Genomic DNA, 20,994 nt, shown 5'->3' on the forward strand with positions numbered 1-20,994 from the left:
TTTTCTTTTCTTCCTTCTCTCACTACATTACTCTCTCTCTCTTTTTCTCTCTCTAAGTCTAGAAAAATGGAAAAATGAAAGTGTGGGGAAGAATGGGATGGGAAGACCTATTTATAAAATTTTAGAACCGTCACATTCATACCAAGTGATGAAATCCGTGAAGAGAGAGGAGAATAAGATGTTTGGCACGAAAAACTAAAGAAGAGGGCCTCATCCACTGGCAGCGACAGCGCGTAGCCCGAGGCAACGGCAGTGCACTGCCCGAGGTGACAGCACTCTAGCCGGCGCATAGCAGGCTAGTCTGTAGGTGCACAGGCCTCCTGTCGTGCATGCAGGGCTAGCCTGCGCGTGTGTAGGGCCTAGGGGCGCTTGCCACCATGCATGCATGCCTTAGGCGCACAGGCCTACTGCGCGCATGCCCTAGGTGCACAAGCCTACTGCACGCATGCCCCAGGCGCATAGGCCTACTACGTGCATGCCCTAAGCGCGCAAGGCCTATCGACGCAAACCTGCTACGCAGATGGCGCACACACAGTGTGCGATGCCTGTCTACTAACAAGGTGACGCAAGGACGGCCGCCTGTGTACAAAGTGACATGCGAACAGCCACCTGCGAACAACAAGATACACGTAGGACCTATTCTCGCACGGTACGCGTTGTGTGCACGTCCCGTGAAATCCGTGAAGAGAGAGGAGAATAAGATGTTTGGCACGAAAAACTAAAGAAGAGGGCCTCATCCACTGGCAGCGACAGCGTGCCGCCCGAGGCAACGGCAGTGCACTGCCCGAGGTGACAGCACTCTAGCCGGCGCATAGCAGGCTAGTCTGTAGGTGCACAGGCCTCCTGTCGTGCATGCAGGGCTAGCCTGCGCGTGTGTAGGGCCTAGGGGCACTTGCCACCATGCATGCATGCCCTAGGCGCACAGGCCTACTGCGCGCATGCCCTAGGCGCACAAGCCTACTGCACGCATGCCCCAGGCACATAGGCCTACTGCGTGCATGCCCTAAGCGCGCAAGGCCTATCGACGCAAACCTGCTACGCAGATGGCGCACACACAGTGTGCGATGCCTGTCTACTAACAAGGTGACGCACGGACGGCCGCCTGTGTACAAAGTGACATGCGAACAGCCACCTGCGAACAACAAGATACACGTAGGACCTATTCTCGCACGGTGCGCGTTGTGTGCACGTCCCGTGCATGTGTGCATGCAGGTGGGACGTGTGCGCTGCACGCATATCCCGCGTCTGCTAGGCACGTGTGCATACGCGCACAGTGCGCGGTATCTACATGCGCAGCTATGCTTCTCCATGGGTTTTTTTACCAGATTTCTTCTTGTTTTATTATTTTTCGATTTTTTCAATTTTTTAAAATTAAATTAAATAAAATTCAATGCAAATTAAATAATAAAATTAAAATTAAATAAAATTAAATAAAAAAATTAAAAATCAACTGGATTTATGAATTACGATAAATAATACATGGTATAATTTAAATGAATTTAATGCAGCCAAAAGTCCGAACAAATAGAGTTTTCTAAATTAATTAAGCACAACAATGGGTGGGGTATTACACAAACAGTGAAAATGGGATACACAGTAGGATCAGCATCCATATTCCTATTTATTCAATAGTTAGAGAATGACAAAAGTAATTTTTTATTTCATTTCTGGAGATTGCAAGGTTACATCTTTACTCTCACAATTAATAATCACCATATATTTCTCTAACCAATCTATTCTTAAAATAACGTCAAACCCTAAAAAATCTAAGAACATTAGATCTACAAATATTTCTCTTTCTAAAGCTTTTATTTTAAAATTTTTATATACATAGTGAGCTTCTAATAATCCCCTAGAGAGAGTTTCTACACCTAATATTTCTCTTAAAGATTCAGGACTAATATCTAATTTACAAGTAAATGCACAAAAGATAAAAGAGTGGGTAGCACCTCTATCGATCAGAGCTCTGACATAAGTTGGATAGAAAGCCTACCTTTGATAAGGACAAGAGTGGGGAGGGCAGCGGCTTCATCAAGGTGATACACACAACCCTGAGGTACAGGTCTGGCCACGTCCTTCGGCCGCTGAAGGCAGTCCTTTATAAGGTGTTGGGCGCTTCTGCACCGATAATAGGCGTGATTACTACGCCGACAAGATAGATCACTATGCGAGTGACCACAATGTTAGCATGGTTGGGAAGGTTAAGCAGGTTTTCGAGTAAGTGGAGGTAGAGCAAGGGGAGGGGCAACTCAGGGTCATTTATCAGGGTGGCTACTTACTAGGTCGGGCAGTCTTCTTCTGGATTGTTGAGATTAGTATTGTTGTTGTTGGGTACGAACTCGGGCAATGGGTTCGTGCCTGGCCGAGATAAGGTCTTCGGCAAACTGAGCATGTTCTAGCACCTCGACATAAGAGCTGGGTCGTAGCATCACAACTTGGTCATAGATATTGGCACGAACGCCCTTTAGAAACTTTCTAATCTTACGACTTTCAGGAGTGACCATTTGAGGGGCAAACCTAGACAGTTAGATAAATCAAACTGTGTATTAGGCAACCACCAAATTTCCTGGCAGAGGTCCTGAAATTCCTCCTCCTTCTTCTCTCGGACATAGGCTGAGAAAAAGTTATCAAAGAATAGGTCCATGAAAACTTCTCAAGTGGTAGAGATAGGTAGAACTTCTTTTTTGAGTCGTCACTAGCGTTCTGCTTCACCGATTAGCATAAAGATTGGTATGGGGACTTTCTGTTCCTTGGTTAGGTCTTAGATAGAGAAAAGTTTCTCTATCTGCAAAATCTAGGCTTCAGCTACTAAGGGGTCAAGGCCACCTTCGAAGTGTAGGGGGTTAAGCTTCCTCAACTCTAGTATGTTGTAAGAGATAGACCTTTTAGCATGTCGATATTCTAGGTAGGATGTTGGCAAGGGTTAGCTTGGTTCTATCCTACAGATATAGTCAATCCTTGGATAGCTCAGAAGATTCAGTAAACTCAGCCCTGGTTAGATGATTCAAGGCTTTGGGTCTTTCGGTTCATTCTACAAAAGGCCTCCCCTGCATAATTCCTACAAAAGAAAAGGAAGACACGAGTTGGTGGTATATTTTTTGGAAAGATGACTCATTTTTCTAGTTATCCTAAAGGACCAGAAGTGGCGACAAAATCTAAAATATCAAAATATAAAAAGAGGCACTTCTTTCACTATGTGGATGAACTCATCAGAGTGCGAGACAAGTCGCGCATTCAATGTTTGTGGATCCACAGGATCCTCATAGAATTCAAAGAGTAAGTAAGTGATCGGTTCCTCACTATCTTTCTCATCTTGGGAGGCATAGAAAGGGGTGAGTTCTATATACTCAGTAAGAAAAACAGTATTTAAATAACATCATAAGATTTTAAAGGTGAATAATTAAGTCAACAATACTTACCATTAGGGGTCATGTCGAGGTCCTTTCTTAATTTATGAAAATAATTTATTTATTTATAAAAACATCAAATTCATCATATCATTGTTATAACAATCAATTTAATCAAGCTGATAATAGAAAAAATCAAATAAATCATTATATGCTCAGGTTTTCATGTCATGCTTTGTGAAGTCGTTCTGACTTCCATTTACTGATGGCAGATATGAATTTTTGACTACTCATGTGGAATGACCAGATCATATATATAACAACAATTTGCCAACAGCACATTTTTGACTTGCCAAACTATGACACGATCTATGACCATGGTCATGCAAACCACAGTGATCGTATCAAATAGTCTATAGCTAGGCAGTATTTAGCCAAAGGTGACCCCTAACAGATAATTTGTGTCACCACTCTCATCAGAGGGTATGGCGTCATCCACAAAGAGCGGTTCTCTCACGTCTTTCTAGACCAGATGGGGGAGGAAAAAATAAAAATTCCTCAAAGATAGAAAGTCTAACGAAACACTTGATGCATTATACATGTCAATACAAATGGTGGCACACCGTCCAATCGATGGTGCACACTGCCCAAGGTGACAAACGACGTCTAAGAGGATAGTGACACACTGCCCAAGGCAGCAGCGTGTCTCCAAATCGGCCGCGCGCTACAGGCATAGCCTGCAGGTGCGCCGACCTATCCTGCCTTATGTAGGGCCTACAACGTCAGGCCTACTGCGCGGATAATGCGCGCACAGGGCACACGGCGTCACACTAGTTTACGCGCGATGAGACACTCGTGCAAACTGGTCTCGCGCCCTGTGCAGACAAGACGTGCGCACAGTGTGGATGTCCAGTGTTGGCTACGCACATGTACGTTTCCGCAGCATGCAATGCTCGCACGGGCAGGTTTTCTCTCGAGCATTTTCCTACAAGATTCTGCCCCTTGTTCCATCTTTTCTCCTGAAAATTTATTTTTAAAATAACAAAATAATATTAACAAAAATAATAAAAATATAATTTTTAGAATAAATTAAAAAAACGAATTTAAATTTATGAAATGCTATATTAAAAAAAACTGTGAAATAATTTAAAGAGTTCAAGTAGCCTTAGGGCTCGAATAAATAGGGGTTTTCCAATTACAATTTAAGTGCGAAGGTTTGCAGGGTGTTACATATACAGACTCAATGATGCAGTGCTTTCAAATAAACGTGGAGCAATAGTTTTCACGTGTCTACAGAGACAGTTATTCTTCATTCCTCGTGTAATGCCAAAATAAAAGTTTTCGCGCACACCTGCTAGGTGAGGCAATTTTCTTTTGACGAGTCAAAAGTTTTCTTCACCTGGCTGACGGTTTAATCTTCTCTAGTTTATATGCAACAGAATGACTCATGTTTCCTTAGGAGTACAACTGGTTTTTTTGAATTTTGTAATAATTTGTTTCCCTCAATATTATAAACAAACTTATACTTGAAAAAATGAACATAATAGAATTAAATGGGATGTAAATTCACAAGCAAAACGGATTAGCAACGAGGTGTTTTTGTTGCTAATTTATACAAAACACAGTGTAAAGAAAGATAACATAGTAAGCTCAATGAGGTGCCTAAGCTCTGATACCAAATGACGTTGGGTGAAAACGTTTACCCCACGAATCAAAAGAACATCGATCATGAACACACTATATTCAGCAATTCAAAACTTAATTACCTAAATTAAACCCCCCTACTGGCATCATAATCAATGTATTGAAGGCTTTTACAAGTAACTAGAAAAATAAAAAAAAAAATAGAAAAAGACATCACAGCTTACCTTATAAGTTGATCTTGATTCCCCACTCAACGAAGCAGTCTGAAGCTCCTACCTTGAAGACACCTGAAGAACTTGAAAATTAGCATAACTAATTTCAAACTAAAGCTTTAGTTTATTGAATTCTAAATATATTTGATTTATAGCTTATGGTGAGGCCTTTATATAGGCTTTTACCTAATTAATTCTACTAAAATGAAAATACTTCAAAAACAATAAAATAAAACCTATTCACAATCTGTATCATAGAAATATTAATTAAATAATTATAACGGATTAGATTTACATTAAAATAATAATATAAATTAATAAAATAAGTGCAGTTTTTATCCCATGTGAGTTTTTGATAAAAACACATGGAAAATATGCAAAAAAAGAGTCACAAATTCAGCCAAACAACTGCATATTCACACCAAGCATGCCAAATGTGCAGGAGGCATGCCTGCATACGCATTATTCTGCTAACATACATACGGTCCACGTACGCACCCCGTACACGTAACTTCTCCCAGCACGTGGCACGTGTTCGCCTTTATTGTCTGGGCATACATATGACACGTTGTTCGCCTTTTGTATTCTTTTGCATGCGCGACCTCCTCCATACGTGCGTGCCCCTATTGCATGTGCGCCATATACACGTAGTCTACTTCATGTGTGCACCCTTGTGCATGTGCAGCGGGCTATTCTACACATGCGCGCTACCAAGTATGCAAAAAAACTTGTCTGCACACTTTACATGCATTCCTTATTTAGGCGAGAGTCCCGCGGGTCTGAGACCTCCTTCTCGCACATGTGGTCGCCCGCTCGTGTGCGTGAGCTAGTTCACATGCATGACACATGCTCCCTTCTCTTCTATGAGGACAGATGGCTTATTCTGATCTCGCTTTTGGATCTCCCATTCTTGGGCAGAAATATTCAATGCAATTTGGAATTTCTTGGCCCAGGTCCTTGTGATTGGTCTAGGAGGCACTTGAATTTGTTTTCCTAGTTCTCCAAGTCTGTCTTGGATCTCTTTAATTTCCTTGTTTGGTTCCTAAGACTGAGTTTCCTTGCAGGTGTTGCCTGGATTCACTCACAAGCTTTTAAGGTTTTTGAGAAACTTATGTCATATTTACGTAGAACATTCTTATTATCTTAAGGTAAACTTTACGAGTGTTACTTAAAAAACTAGTCCATTCTTAAAGGTTTATGAGTTACTTTATCTAGTAGTTAATGCAAGAGAATTACTAGAGATTTAGTCGTCTATGTAGCTAAATAGGAGTTTCTGATAGTTATGCCCAAATAAAATAAGAAAAGAAAAAATGTTACAGACTTACCGATAAGTTAATCCCTACTTCTAGGCTCAACAAAACTTTTGAAAACTCTTATTCCTCGAAGAACATGAAGAAGCTAAATTAGCAAAAATACTAATAGAAGTATACCCTTTCCTGGGGCAATCTAGATGAATACAAACTCTTACATAAAATAATATCTTAGATAAAATTCAATCTAATTCTAGGATAATTACATAATAAAATATTTATTCTATCTTATCTAAATACAAAAAAATTAATTAAATAATTCTAGGGATATAATTTACTTTAAAATAATAATAAAAATAAGATAAATCTTATCCCATGTGATTTCTATGTAAAATACATGGGGAAATTAATTTAGGTATGTAGGATTTAATTTTACAAAATATGGAGAATTAAAAAGTGGGTATTAAAGCCTTTTAAACAAAAAAAAAATAAAAAATAAAAATATTAATTAATTAAACAGTGAAGAACGGGTCGGCTGAGTTTGGACAATCCGGGCGAGTCGGACCAGCCGATCTATACAGGCCACAGACAACAGGCCCACAGGTTGGGTCGTGGGTCATGCACTAGGCTAATTGGGCCGGTTCCAAGCTCATCCATGCGGGGCACACAAGTTTGGCCCCTTAAGTTTGCGCACACGCGGCTATTTTCGTGCGTGGGCCGAGCGGGTTGTGAGCATGGGTGCTGTCGTGTGCTCATACGCGTGGTCTGTGCAAGCACATGTGAGTGTGCACGTGTATGGGGCGTGCAAGTTGGGCTGTATGTTCGGGGCATGTGTGGGTCACTTTATTCGCACGTGGACCTCTGTGCCCATACACCAAAGAATTTGCCTGCCTCCGGTTTACCTACAGGTATAAGGCGACTTTGATTGGTACATCACGAGACCTTGGAACATCAGTGGACATGGGGGCCAAGTGTCTTGTATATGCATGGCAACACATGTGTACCCTACGGGTACCCATACCCATACTATATTCGGGCTTTCTTCTTGGGCTAGGAGTTTCGAGCCGAGCAGTTCCTTAGCAATAAGGCCCGTTACCCTTCGTGTCTCTAGCATCTTCTGGTGTCGTTTCTTCCTAGACCGAGATTTTTGTTTGGTGGATTTATCCTCACTCTTTGAGCCTTCAGTATTTTTGTCTTACATTTGCTTTCTCTTGTTCTCAGAAGCTCATTAATATTAGCTCGTTGCTTGCCTTCCACAAATCTAGGCTTGTCTTCAGTGGGTATCTGTCATTTTCGCTCGGGTTCTACATTACAATTCTTAGTTTTCATGTATGATGTCTTACATGCAATGCCAAGCTTTGTGAGAGGTCATTAATGGAAATGAAGTTTCACAATCGGTGGCAGAGGATTTAAATGGTACGTCATGGAAATAGAAGATAAAAATGGGCAAAGCGATGTTCATTTTGAAGATTATAATCAAAGATGATGTGCTAGAGCAAATATGAGATGCCAAAACCCCCAGAAAAGCTTGTGATACATTCACCAAGTTATTTTCAAAGAAGAATGACACAAGACTTTAACTTTTCAAGAGTGAGTTACCATCGATAGCACAAAGCAACATGACAGTCACTCAGTACTTTAACAAGGTGAAGTAGTTATGCAACCAAGTTCTGGAGTTGAATCCACAAGCTCTAATCGAGGAACCAAGATGAAGAAAATAATTGTTAACAGTTTGCGATTTGAATGTAGAGACTTTATCGCTGCAGTATAGGGATAAAAAAATCTACCATCACTTGTTGAGTTCGAAAATTTATTTGTTAGTTAATAAGCCTTGCTAAACAAATAGGAGTTTGGTTAAAGGGTGAAAAAAAGCACATTACACCACCAAAAGCATATGCAATTCCAAGCAACATATCATAAATGGATCTAAGATAAATGGGAGTAAGGCAAAACTTCATTAAAATTAGAGGAATGCTCGTGCAAGGGAGCTATAAAGTATCACAGAAACAAAAAAATAATTAAAATGAAGTGTTATGATGGAAGAAAGGTCATATGGAAAAAGTTCGTCGGTCGAAGAAAAAGTTAATGAAAAGTGACATTGCCATTTCTTAAAGTGAAGATGAATGGGGTGTTAAGGCATTCTTTGGTGTAGAAGAGGAATTAGCTCTTATAGTAACAACATCTAATCAAATTGGTTGTGAGAAAGATTGGATCGTTGATTCGAACTGCTCAAATCATATGACGTGTAGAAAGTAAAAGTTGCAAAATTTTTCAGAGAGCAAGATAAGTCGTGTGGTAGTGATAACAAATAACTCGGAGTTGCAGATAGCTTACATTGGTAATACATTAGTCTCTCCCTGATATAGTGCTATAAAGGTGCCACTTTAAAATGTCCACTATGTTCCAAGTATGAAGGAAAATCTTCTCCTAGTAACAAAATCGACCTCTTAAAGCCATTTTATTTTGTTTGGTCTATATTATGTAAAGGTATATCATGAATTTAACATTATAGAAGAGTTAGTGATAAAAGGATAGAGACTAGAATTAGTCTATGTGATCTTTGTAAAAATTGCATATGTTGACAAGACAAGGAAGAATGATGTAACACCCCAAAAACCTTCGCGCTTAATTTGTAATATGAACCTCTATTTACTCAAATCCTAAGGCCTTTTAAAACTTTTTAATATTTCGTATTTTTATTTTTTCTGATGAATATTGTAATTCGTATTTTAGTTTTGTATTTATTCGATTAAATAATTCTTGAAATAAATTATTTTATTTCATCATAGGAAAATTATATTTTATTTATTATTTAAATAGATTCAGGGAAAAAACAAAGAGAAAGGTGGAAAAATCCCGTAGGAATACCCACATGAAGGATCCCGCCGGCGCGAGCTCTGCACACCGCACGCGTCTGCGTGCGCGCGATCAGCGTAGGACTTGTGCAGTGTGCGCACGTCCCGTCCGCATGGAGTACGAGGCGCGGTCTATGTGCACATCCCATCGCGCATAAACATGAAAGGTGGAAAAATCCCGTAGGAATACCCACATGAAGGATCCCGCCGGCGCGAGCTCTGCACACCGCACGCGTCTGCGTGCGCGCGATCAGCGTAGGACTTGTGCAGTGTGCGCACGTCCCGTCCGCATGGAGGACGAGGCGCGGTCTATGTGCACATCCCATCGCGCATAAACAGTCACGACTCCGTGTACCCTGTGCGCTCGCCGTCCACGTAGTAGGCCTGCACGGTAAGCCTACATGCAACACCCTACACACCGTAAGCCTACGGTGTGTGGCTGGTTGGGCGGTGTGCCATCGTCGTTTAGGTAGGATGCCTTTAATTTTTGCACTGTCGTCACATCGTGACATCTATCTGTTAGTCGTCACATCTCACTTTCCTATTGACTTTCTCTCTCATCACTAGATTTTGTCACTTGTAAATCCAATGATCCCCATTTTTTTATAAATAGGGACCCTCCTTCACCATTTTCTCATCACTTCCATTTCCATTCTTCCATCATCCAAAAGCTTTAGAGAGAGAAGGAATGATCTAGAGAGAGAGGGAGAGAATGAGAAGAAGAAAAGGCATAGGGAAAACATCAAGGTTTCGATAAGAAATTTAGTATTTACTTTTAAACATCTTAAGGAGTATTTCTAGAATAAATTAACAAAGTTTAAATTAATGGTTGCATGATTTAAATTATATGCTTAAACGAAAAAAATTTATGTCAATGCATGTTTTACGATCATATATGAACTTATCAATTTTGCATCTGTAATTTAAATGATTTAATATTTGAGATAAATATTGATATATGATGCAATTAACGATGAAAAAAATGATTAAGCATGAAATGATGTATAAACATGAGAAATACGTATTAACATTGACATGTATAATTCATAAAATATTTTGTTAGGCTTCTTATCTCTGAGAGATTTCTGTTTCTCTCCCCATCTACTCTGAAAAAATGTAAGATAATCACTCCCTATTGATGACAGCGTGTTATCTAATGAGAATGGTGATACAATATGATTATAGGGGTCACCTTTGGCGAAGTACAACCATGGCGATAGTTAATATGTAGGAACACTGTAGTTGGTACAATCATGGTCATATACCTTGTCATGGTTTAGCAAGCTGTAAATGTGCTGTTGGTTTGGTAAGTCGTAAATGTGTTATTGGTTTGGCAAGTCGTAAATGTACTGTTAGTTTGGCAAGCCACAAATTGTTGTTATAAATTAAATAAATTGGTCATTCCACATTGGTAGTCGGAAATCTATATTGACATCAATAAATGGAAGTCAGAATGACTTTGCGCAAAAAATAAAATGAAAGACAGTGCATATCATGATTTGTTTGATTTTTTCTATTTTCAGCATGATTGATTTGTTTGACATGATATGTCTATGACATGATGGATTTGATTTTTTCTTTAATAAATAAATTATTTTCATAATTTAATAAAGAACTCCGACATGACTCTTGATGGTAAGTAATGATGATACTTTAATTGTCCTTAAAATTTTATGATGTTATTTAAATATTATTTTTCTTACTGAGTATATGAAACTCACCCCTTTCTATGCCCCTCCAGATGAGGAAGATAGTGAGGAACAGATCACTGACCTACCCGTTAAAGTCTTTGAGGATCCTGTGGATCCATAAACTTTTATGAGTGCATAACTTGTCATACACTCTGATGAGTCTATTTACATAATGATAGAAATGGTCCTCTTTTGTGTTTTGATATTTTGTATATTGTCGGCAATTCTAGCCTTAGAAATATATGTAATTTGGGAACTCATATTTTGTAAGAAATTTGTAATTAATTATCTCCGTTGCATATATTAATCTACTATGCACTCGTAATTTATTTCTGTATCTAATACCCTTATATCTTAATTAACATTTGGGATATCACAAATGAGACAATAGGTTTATGGCACATGTGGTTAAGTCACGTTAGCTATTCCAAGCTAAATATGATTATGAAAAGGTTAATGTTATAGGGACTTCCCAACCTTAAGTAAGAATAGACGCAATCTACGTAGGATATTAGTATGGAAAAATGCATCAATGGCCATATAAAGGGTCCAAATTTAAAACAAATGAGCTGCTAGAGTTAATTCATTTTTATATGTATGGACTTATCTAGCAAGTCTCTATTAGTGAGATAAAGTACATAGTGATTTTTATTTATGATTTTTCTAGATACATATGGGTTTATTATTTTTAGGAAAAATCTAATATATTTTTGAAATTTAAAGCGATTGAAAAGATAAAAGAATCAAAGTTTGGTACAAAGGTTCACTATTTATGCACTAACAATGAGAGAAAGTGTATCTCATATGAGTTCTCTTATTTCCTTCTGGAGTGTTGAATACATTATCAAGTCACATATCTTAGCACTTCACAATAAAATGACAAAGCACAAAGGAAAAATAAACACTTGGCAAAAGTTTATCGCAGTATGCTTCACGCAAAAAATGTCCCGAGACGATTTTGGGTAGAAACAATGAAGATTTTAGCTCTTGTCATCAATAGGCTTTCTCAACAAAATTTATGTTTTTTTCACTATTTGAAAAGTTATGGAATATGAAACCTATAGTTAGCCGTTTTCGAGTTTTTAAATGTGTATGATATATAAATATATATATATATACTTGATCATTTATGTAGCAAGATTGACAAGAAAATTGTTAGGTGTATCTTTATGGGATATAACAGTCAAAGGAATGGGTAGAAATGTTGTGATCCTATAACTAGGAAGTGCTACACATTACAGAATGTGACGTTTGATGAAGTATCCTCATGGTAGTCCTCAAAAAAGGGGATATTACCATATTCAGATTTTTTAAAATATGAATTACAATTTTCATAGATCCAGCTAAGTTCAAGAGAAGTTAAAGATCCATATGATAGTTGTGATGTGGAAGAAAGCACAACTCAAAGTCCCAGACAAATTGGTGTATATGAACGACTAAATGAAAAAAAAATGAGTCCAATGAAGCAGAAGTGCCAATTTCACTGAAAAGATCAACAAGAACAAAAAACCTAAATCTCAAATATGTCAACACTACCATAGTAAAAGAGGAACATGAAAAAGAACCAGAGATGTTTAAGGAAACATCTCATAATTTAGAGTAGAGTAAAGCTATGAAAGAGGAAATTGTTTATTAGAATGAAATCAAACTTGAGAGCTTGTGTCAAAACCAAGAGATGTGAAGCTTATTTCCTGTTAATGGATTTACAAGATAAAGGATTACATAAATATCAATTAAGAGTCATAAGGCTTGTCTAGTAGCTTGAGGATTCTCTCAACAATATGGACTAGATGATGATGAAACATTTAATCCAGTTGCAAAGCTTACGTATAAGTCTTACTTGCACTTACTGCAAGCAAAGATTGAAACTCATGGCAGATGAATGTGACGAATGCATTCTTACATTGGGAGTTGGATCGAGAGATCTACATGAATCAACTGATGCATTATCAAAGTCAAGATCATCATAAATATGTGTATAAGCTACGGAAGGCACTCTATAAATTAAAGCAAGCATCAAGAGCTTGAAATGATAAGATTGTTGAATTTTTAACTCATAGTGGTTATTCGGTGAGACCTACGGATTCTAGTTTGTTTGTTAAAACTAATGAATGGAAGTCAGTTATTATGTTACCATGATTGTAATACGAAACTGTGAAGAAAAGATTCTTTAAATAAAGGAGAATCTATCACTTCGTTTTCATATGAAAGAACTTGGACAGTTCAAACACTTTTTTAGTCTAGAGGTTGATTGTACTAAATAAGAAATATTTATCCATAAGCAATAATATTTTAGAGATTTGCTGAAAAAGTGTATAATGGTGTAAGCAAATTTCAACACTAATGAAGCCAAATGCCAAAATGTGTGATGATGAAGGGAGAGATTTAGAAGACACAATAATGTATTCATTATAACAATCGGGAATTGAAGTCTCAAAATTCAAAAGAAATGGAGCTAGAATGTAAAAATTTTCTTCACAATTTGATGAAGTGAATCTACATATATTAATGAAAATCATTTAAATAATAAAACAAAATAAAATAATATATATATATTTTAGTATTAATTGATATGCTTAAATTAAAAAATAAAGATAATTAAGAAAAACATATCATAGGGATCAAATTGAAAACATTTTGGGAAATTAGGGAAAACTGTAAATGCAAAAGAATCAAGATGAAAGAGAACTTGCGATTTACAGATAAATGGTAAATTTAAAAAATACCTAACACATTAGTAGCTGAGGTGTCTCGAGGAACCAATTAAAGGAAGCCCAGTCTGGACATGTACAAATGTGCTAGATTCAAATGGACAGACGACATCTTGCCATGCATGCACTGCGTGGCAGATTAAATGATGGAAAAAAAAAACCTAGATTCAATGACCTGGTTGCACCCTTCTAATTCAACAGTCACGATTAAATCATGGCCATTATAAGTAAGGATCAAATTTTTTTAAAAAAAAGAGAGAAAAATCGAACCCTAATTGAAAATTAGGGCCGATGGAAAAAGAGGGAAGGAAAGAGGGATTCTGGTAGACTGAGAGTTATTCCTTGCACTCACGAACACCAAAGAGCATGAGGTAGTCGTCCTTTAGTGTACATTTTTCTCTTTACTTAAATCAGAACCCCAAAACTCTGGTTATTCTAGATCAGTTTTTGAAGCAAACATGGATGTTTGGTTTTTGTGTGTGTGTGTGTGCAATCAGGTGAAAAAGAAAGTTCATTCCATAAATTAAAGCACTCCATCTGAATTATAGGGAAGGGTGAAAATAGTTTAAGCCTGAGACCCCAGTTTTGTAATTTAGTACTCCTTTAAGATAATAGATTTATTAAATATTTGATGTATTTAAATAACCACATATTTATTACGCGTTTTTGTTAATTTAGACATGAATATGGGAATGATATGTTAATATGCAACTCACGGTGACCAATGGTTCATGGAGTGACCTAGTAGTAACAGGAAGGTTAGGTGAAAACATTAGGGTGTGGGAAAAGTAAAGAAATGAGCCAAAAGGGCTTAATGGGTCAAGGACCAAATTATCCGAGCCCACATTTGGTCACAGGCTGAGACTAATAACATTATGGATCGAATTGGAAATTAGATGGAGAAATGAGGGTTGTGGGCCACTGAATAAGGGCCCAAAAAGGGAAACTAAAATAATAATAATGGTAATAATTATTATTATTATTATAATAACATAAAAGTAATAAATTGAAAAAATAATGATAATAATTATAACAATAAAACAAATTGAGATGAATATATATATATATAAATAGATATATCTATAAGAGATCATATTAATATATTACTAATAAGTTTAAATGGGCCAAAATAAACTAAATTGAGTTTATTCAAAAGTCTAGACGATAGACCCACCATGAGAAGAGTGGGAATAATTAAATTAATCCAAAAGGGTTGAATGGGCTAAGTATAAAAAAATGGATAGTGGGAGTAATTAATTTAACTTTAAAGGGCTGTAATGGGTCTGGTATAAATTGAAAATAAAATGAGAATAATCAATTTAACCCTAAAGGGCTTTAATGGTCCAAGAATGAAATGGGGATTAGTTAAGTAAATAATAAGGGCCTATTAATCTAAATGGAGATAGAGGTGAGTAAATGATCAATGGACTAAATGATTAAGTGCTGAATGGGTTAAATATGGAAATGATAAGTGAAAAATATAGAAACTCAAGTGACACTAGGAAGAAAAAATTTCATAGAATGTAATAAGTTAAGATAAAGACAATCAATAAGAAAATATTACAAATATGCCTATATCAACCGTGTATAAGCTTTATACAAATCTAATTTTTATAGAGTAGGTGCAAGAAATTACAAGCTTTAAGAGTAATTAGTTACCTTCATAAAAGTTTTGACATGGCAACAAATTTTATTTAGACACTGAACAATAAAGAAAAGTTGAGTAAAGGCTAAATGTAAAGTAATGAGTCAAAATAATGAGTAACAAATCTTTAAAACTTGTTTAATCTTACATCAAAGGGGGTGTGTGTGTGTGTGGCCGAGATTCAATCGAGGTGATAATGAATCCTATCTCGTGGACAATCGACCATATCGTACTGTATTGATATTATTACCAGGTTTATAGGAGGGTGTGTGAGTACGTGGTCATTTTCAGTAATGAGTAACCCCTTTCCATGAATGGAGAAATTCACCATATTGTACTGTTGTTGTGTCCTTTATGGACATACCGTACTGTTATATTGTTGTTGTGACCAAGTCCACGTTGATAGTAGCGATCTCTATTGCTCTCCTTGAAAGTGATTAAAACGACATTGTACAATAAAATTATAAAGTCTAAGTATCTAAGTGTTAATTGCATTTTTTAATTGTGATTGTGAAAAGGGTATCGTACTATATCATAAATCATGAGAAACAATTGTACCATAATTGATTTTGTGTTATTAGAAATGTTATACTACATAGTGAATCATGAGAGTGGAGTTTATAATAAAATAGTAGACGTTAAATTGTGCCCGAAACCAATGATCGTTACATTAGAGAAATGAGAGGTATAAAAATGAAAGTGATAATTTAATAATTTAATATAAGTAAAATATAGTTAGTTGACTTAAAAATTTTCAAGTAGTATAAAATATCAATTAGGTGGAGGTGAAACGTAAAGAAGTCTTATGGGTACCGCATATAATTCTATAGATTAGGCTTTTAAATTATTATCATTGAGCACATATAGCTCATTCTAATTCATTATTTTTAGAATAGAAGAACCAAGATCCAATTCAGGAATCGTCGAAGCAGTAAAACAATGCAAAAAGAGTACGAAACAAATAAAGAGTTCCATTTATGTTGATTTAGTTTTCTAAACCTTGAAGTACTACTTAAGTTTTTGAGATATTATGATGCCTCACTAATTTGTCAATGTTTATAAAGGCTCCACTAAAATGCATGGAATGAGAATGTTATTAATTGTCGATATATGCCAGTTTACTTACATAAGTCATAGTATATATAAATGGATGTGTAGAAAAGATGCTCGTGATTCCCTACAGAGTTTGGGTTGTTACATTGACAATTGATGGGTAGTTTGACCTATTTAACTTTAAACATATCCGATATTTTTTATACAGTCAGTGTGATGAGTTGTACATACAGAATCTAAAGAAGCCTTATTTGGAAGCAATACGATGAATCCTAAAATATGTGAAAAGTACACTTGGCTATGAAATCTTGTATAAAAAAGGTAGAGATTAAAAGCTAATTGGTTATTCTGATGCTGATTTTGCTAGTGATCATGATACTTAACCCTCAACTACTGAGTATATTTTTATGCTTAGATCGGGGCTAATTTCTTGGTACACTAAGAAATAACCAACTATGCATTTGTCAACAACAAAAGTGGAGTATCAAGCTGCAACAATAGGAGTAAAAGAGAGCACTTAGCTTATATGATTGTTGAGGGACCTACATCAACTGATATATTATTCAATTTCTCTATATTACAACAACCACAATAATATGTTTAGCTGATAATCTAGTTTTTCATGCAAGAGCTAAACATGTGGAGGTGCATTATCACTTCATCAGGGAGAAAGTTCAGCAAGAGGAAATTGAATTAAAGTGTATTGACATGAAAGAGATTTGTTCACAAAAGGCTTGAGTAGCAACATGTTTAGAAGCTTTTGTCATCAGCTCAGGATGGTGGAAAGAATGAAATAATGTTATGGGGAAATATTAAAGTTATAACAATAAGTAGCACACTGACTTTATTTGACCGATTTTATTTTTCATTTTAGTTCAATTTATCTATTCTTATTGTTATTGAGGAAGTTAGTATGTTTTGGTTTCCTATTCTAAAGAGACTTGTAAAAGATCCATTAATGAAGAAACTAGTAGTAGAAAATAAGAGAACATGACTTGATTAATGAAGAAATTAATAGCAAACAAAATATTTTGGTTAATTGAAAAGTTAGTGACAGGGAACATGCTTTCTATGCCTATATAAGGCAGTCCATTTGTATCAAATAAATTCATCCATTCATAGCTTCATTTCTTAGTTTGCTATATATCTTTCATTGAGTGCACTTTTTCTTTTCTTTATATAACATATGACTCTTTTTGTTGAGTTTCTCAATTTGTGGTATCGTAGCAATATATAAGTTAAATTTCTAGAAAATTATGAAATTCTTTATTAAATTCTAAGAAAATTGTGAAATTCTTCTATAAAATAACAAAAAATGAACTCAAATAAAATTTTACATAGAATTAAAACAATTTGTATTTCAAAATTAATAATACAATTTACAATATATATTTTGATCTTACATGAAATTTTACATGAAGTTATTTTTTTTACTATCATAATATAATTTGCATCAGTTCTTAATTAAATTAAAATTATACTTGAAATAAATATAAAAATTTATTGTAATTCATTTACAAATCTATATTTATTTTAACTAAAGCATCATCAAAATACTATTTATTAGTATATTTATTTTAATTAAAGCATAATCGAAATGCTACTTAACTAATAAAAATTGAATTCATATGAATTTTATGCGGGATTGGTGAAAAGTATATTTCAACTTCTATTAAAATTTTAAAATAATAAAATAATAAATTAATAACATGAGCTAAAATTATTATTTCACATCAAAAGGGGGACCGCACACCGGCTATACTGTATATATGACGTCATCATCAGTTTAAAATAAAATAATAATAAAAAAGTAATTAAATGAACATAAGAAAATTAGGTTTTCTTGGTTGGCAAGAGAAACGCTACCAAAAAAAGGGCAGACAGATATTTGGCGTGTAGAGAGATAGGGAGGGTGTTGTTGGGAGCACATTTTGGGAGGGGTTTCACATTGGGGAGAGATAGAGAAGCTCTGGATTCCACCTCTACCCGTCCTTGGTGACGGTGGTTATGCCGGTTGGCTTTCAGGTATTCTCCTTCTTCTTTCTCTCTCCTATATTTTTAATCGGTGCTTTTACGTCTGTTATATCTATATGTTGGGCTCAGCAATTTGGTGTTCTCACGGTTTGGATCTGATCGGATCGGGTTCGATTATGTCACATCCATGATGTCCTTTAGATTTTGGTTTACGATCTATGTGATTTTCAATTTTCGATTAAGTTAGGGTTTTGTTATTTCATCCGCTTTTGATTGGTCTTGTTTTTGGAAAGGAAGTAATGGTGCCATGGCTGTTTGTTGATTTTGTTTCTTTTGCATTTGTTTTGAATTCCTTTGGGATTTGTGAGAATTTGTTGTGGATACGGGTTTTCCTGGTGGCTGCTTTCTGAGATGCACGGATATGATAATTATGATTTGATTTTACTCGTTTTATATGTTTGTGTCCATTGCCTCGTAAAAAAGGGGTTGATTTGGTCCGGCTATACATTCTGACTATGTGTGATTTTTAGTGATATTTACAATGGATGGTGGTGAAGTTTTCCAGCCAATGTATGTTTTTGCTTCTTATTCTGGATTGGATTTTGATTGCTTTCTTGTGATTCAATCTTATCTTTAGTACATTTAAAAAAAAATTCAATCTCATCTTTAGTTTTATGGGTCAGAGCATGTATATCTGATCCATTTGAACTTCATTTTAGGAATTGGTAAAACGTTCATAATTGATTGTGGAGCTGGCAAAATTTTGTTGTTTGATTGTTGATCTTCATTTTTGGCATGTACTTTGGTTGTCTTTCAACAGTTAGAAATATGTTATATGTTATCTCATTGACCGTTAATGTTGTTCATATATGTTTATTATGTTATTCTAACAGTGTCGTTGCATGCAATAGGGTTTAAATTTTGCTGCCTATGATAATTCCTTTATGGTTTGAGTTTGTTTGTCATGATAATGTGAATATATAAGATATAATGTTTAGGGTGGCATTATTATTATTTTGTGGTTTCCTTTTGTTGATGTGTGTTTATGAAATTTGATCAATGAGCCTGTTTGGTTTGACTTATTTTTTTCTATGCTTTAAGCTCATAATAGTTGGGTATTGAGCTCATAATGCTGTAAGGTTGAAAAGTTTTCAGATTATCCAACTTATTTTTTAAGCTTTTAGACTTAAAAAACTATGAAGTCTTTGGTAAATTCATAAGTTTTATCTTGAAATTTTAATTAAATGATCAAAATGGACAGCTAGTTGCTCTTTTAGTCAAATATTATTTTACTAGAGTTTATTATTTCAAAAGAAATTATTTTAGTAGAGTTTAGTATTTTTGTGGATTACGTCGGTAAAAAATATAATTAAATGAGCTGAAAGCTATTTATTAAAAACTCTAAAATGAGCTGGTCCTACAAATTTCTTTTTTTTGGTCCTAAAAGCTTTTGAACTTTTACTACTTTTTGCACTGAAATACTTCGTGTTTCTTTTGTAGCCAAAATGTGCTTTTAAGTACTTTGTCCACCAAAAACGAGTCAATCCAAATGGCCTCTATGTTTTGGATTTTGCAAGTATGCACTCGGTATACTTCTCTATTTGGATATGCTTTAGAGGTTATTTATATAGCTATATCACTAAGTGCCTATGCTATTCCATTGTCTTACAAATTTGGAAGTTGATGACTAATTTTCATGCCCTAACGTATGTCAGGTTGTGCTGGACTTGGATTTAGAGGGCTACGTTTTCCTTTCTAAGACATGGAGGAAGCGCTCTTCTGGTCAAATAGCCACCAGTATCTGGTTTTTCCATTCCAAGAAGTGCTTGACTGGCGGTTTCTCATCCGTGGAGATTTTCTTTTGGTTTCCTTTGTTAATTGCACTTAATGGTCATTTTTGCTTTAATGATCAGTACAGGAGGCGTGATGCAAATTTCTAAGATAGGTGTTGGATCTTTAGTGCACTCTTACAAGTAAGTCTTTTATCAGTATTTCTTAGGACATATTTCTGTTTACATATCCTGATGATCTTTTCATTGTTAGTGCATTGCTGATACAACATCTAGTCAAAACTATTGGGAATATACGTCTTCCAGGGTACAGCATATACAATATAGTGTCTCTTATTTACTTAATTTTTTTAAAATCCATTTAAAATTCACATTATTGTTCTTTTGTTGCAGGGTTGAAGTCTGCAAGTAAACAGTTGAAGGTTCTTTGCTTAGTGCTAGATAACCTGTTGCGTCAATCCTGTGCAGGCTGTAGTTAGTTATCATTCCAACTTTTGCTGCTGATGGGTACTGGTTAGAGCTGGAGATGTCCGTTAACTGAAAATTCTGCTCAATTTCTGCATAGTGTAGATGAGTTAGAGCCAAATACTGGGCCATTGAGTGACTGTGTTGAGCTTAGGTTCCTTAACTGGATCAATCATTCTTCTCGGTTCGACCTTTCATGTCAGTATGTTCTATGGAACTTATCTTCAAGTCCAAATCTATGCGTTGGTACATTTTTGAAGCTGCAAGTTTCAAAATGAATAAGGCTCGGCCCATCCATCAAGATAATTCTTATTTTCTGCTCATGCTGGTTTTGAGAAGAAATTAATGGTGGATTTG

At 35.7% G+C, this 20,994-nt stretch overlaps 1 protein-coding gene across 1 annotated transcript; it reads left to right on the forward strand.

The window, feature by feature from the left end:
* Positions 1-18,268: 18,268 nt before the first annotated feature.
* LOC148266839 (uncharacterized) lies at positions 18,269-20,760 on the forward strand. The gene is made up of 5 exons (XM_088216266.1): positions 18,269-18,433; positions 19,883-19,969; positions 20,098-20,355; positions 20,426-20,479; positions 20,566-20,760. The coding sequence occupies exons 1-3, from the start codon at positions 18,416-18,418 to the stop codon at positions 20,320-20,322; spliced, it is 330 nt and encodes a 109-aa protein (XP_088072392.1). The 5' UTR covers positions 18,269-18,415; the 3' UTR covers positions 20,323-20,355; positions 20,426-20,479; positions 20,566-20,760.
* Positions 20,761-20,994: the final 234 nt, after the last annotated feature.

This window comes from Carica papaya, chromosome 3 (genome assembly GCF_054855325.1).
Source record: "Carica papaya isolate Zhongbai chromosome 3, ASM5485532v1, whole genome shotgun sequence".
Lineage (NCBI taxonomy): Eukaryota > Viridiplantae > Streptophyta > Magnoliopsida > Brassicales > Caricaceae > Carica > Carica papaya.

What these genes read in the sequence shown, in the direction of transcription:
- LOC148266839 (XM_088216266.1), top strand. An exon ending in ATTTTGCAAGTATGCACTCG is followed by an intron (nt 19,970 to 20,097) that starts GTATACTTCTCT and finishes AACGTATGTCAG; the next exon opens with GTTGTGCTGGACTTGGATTT.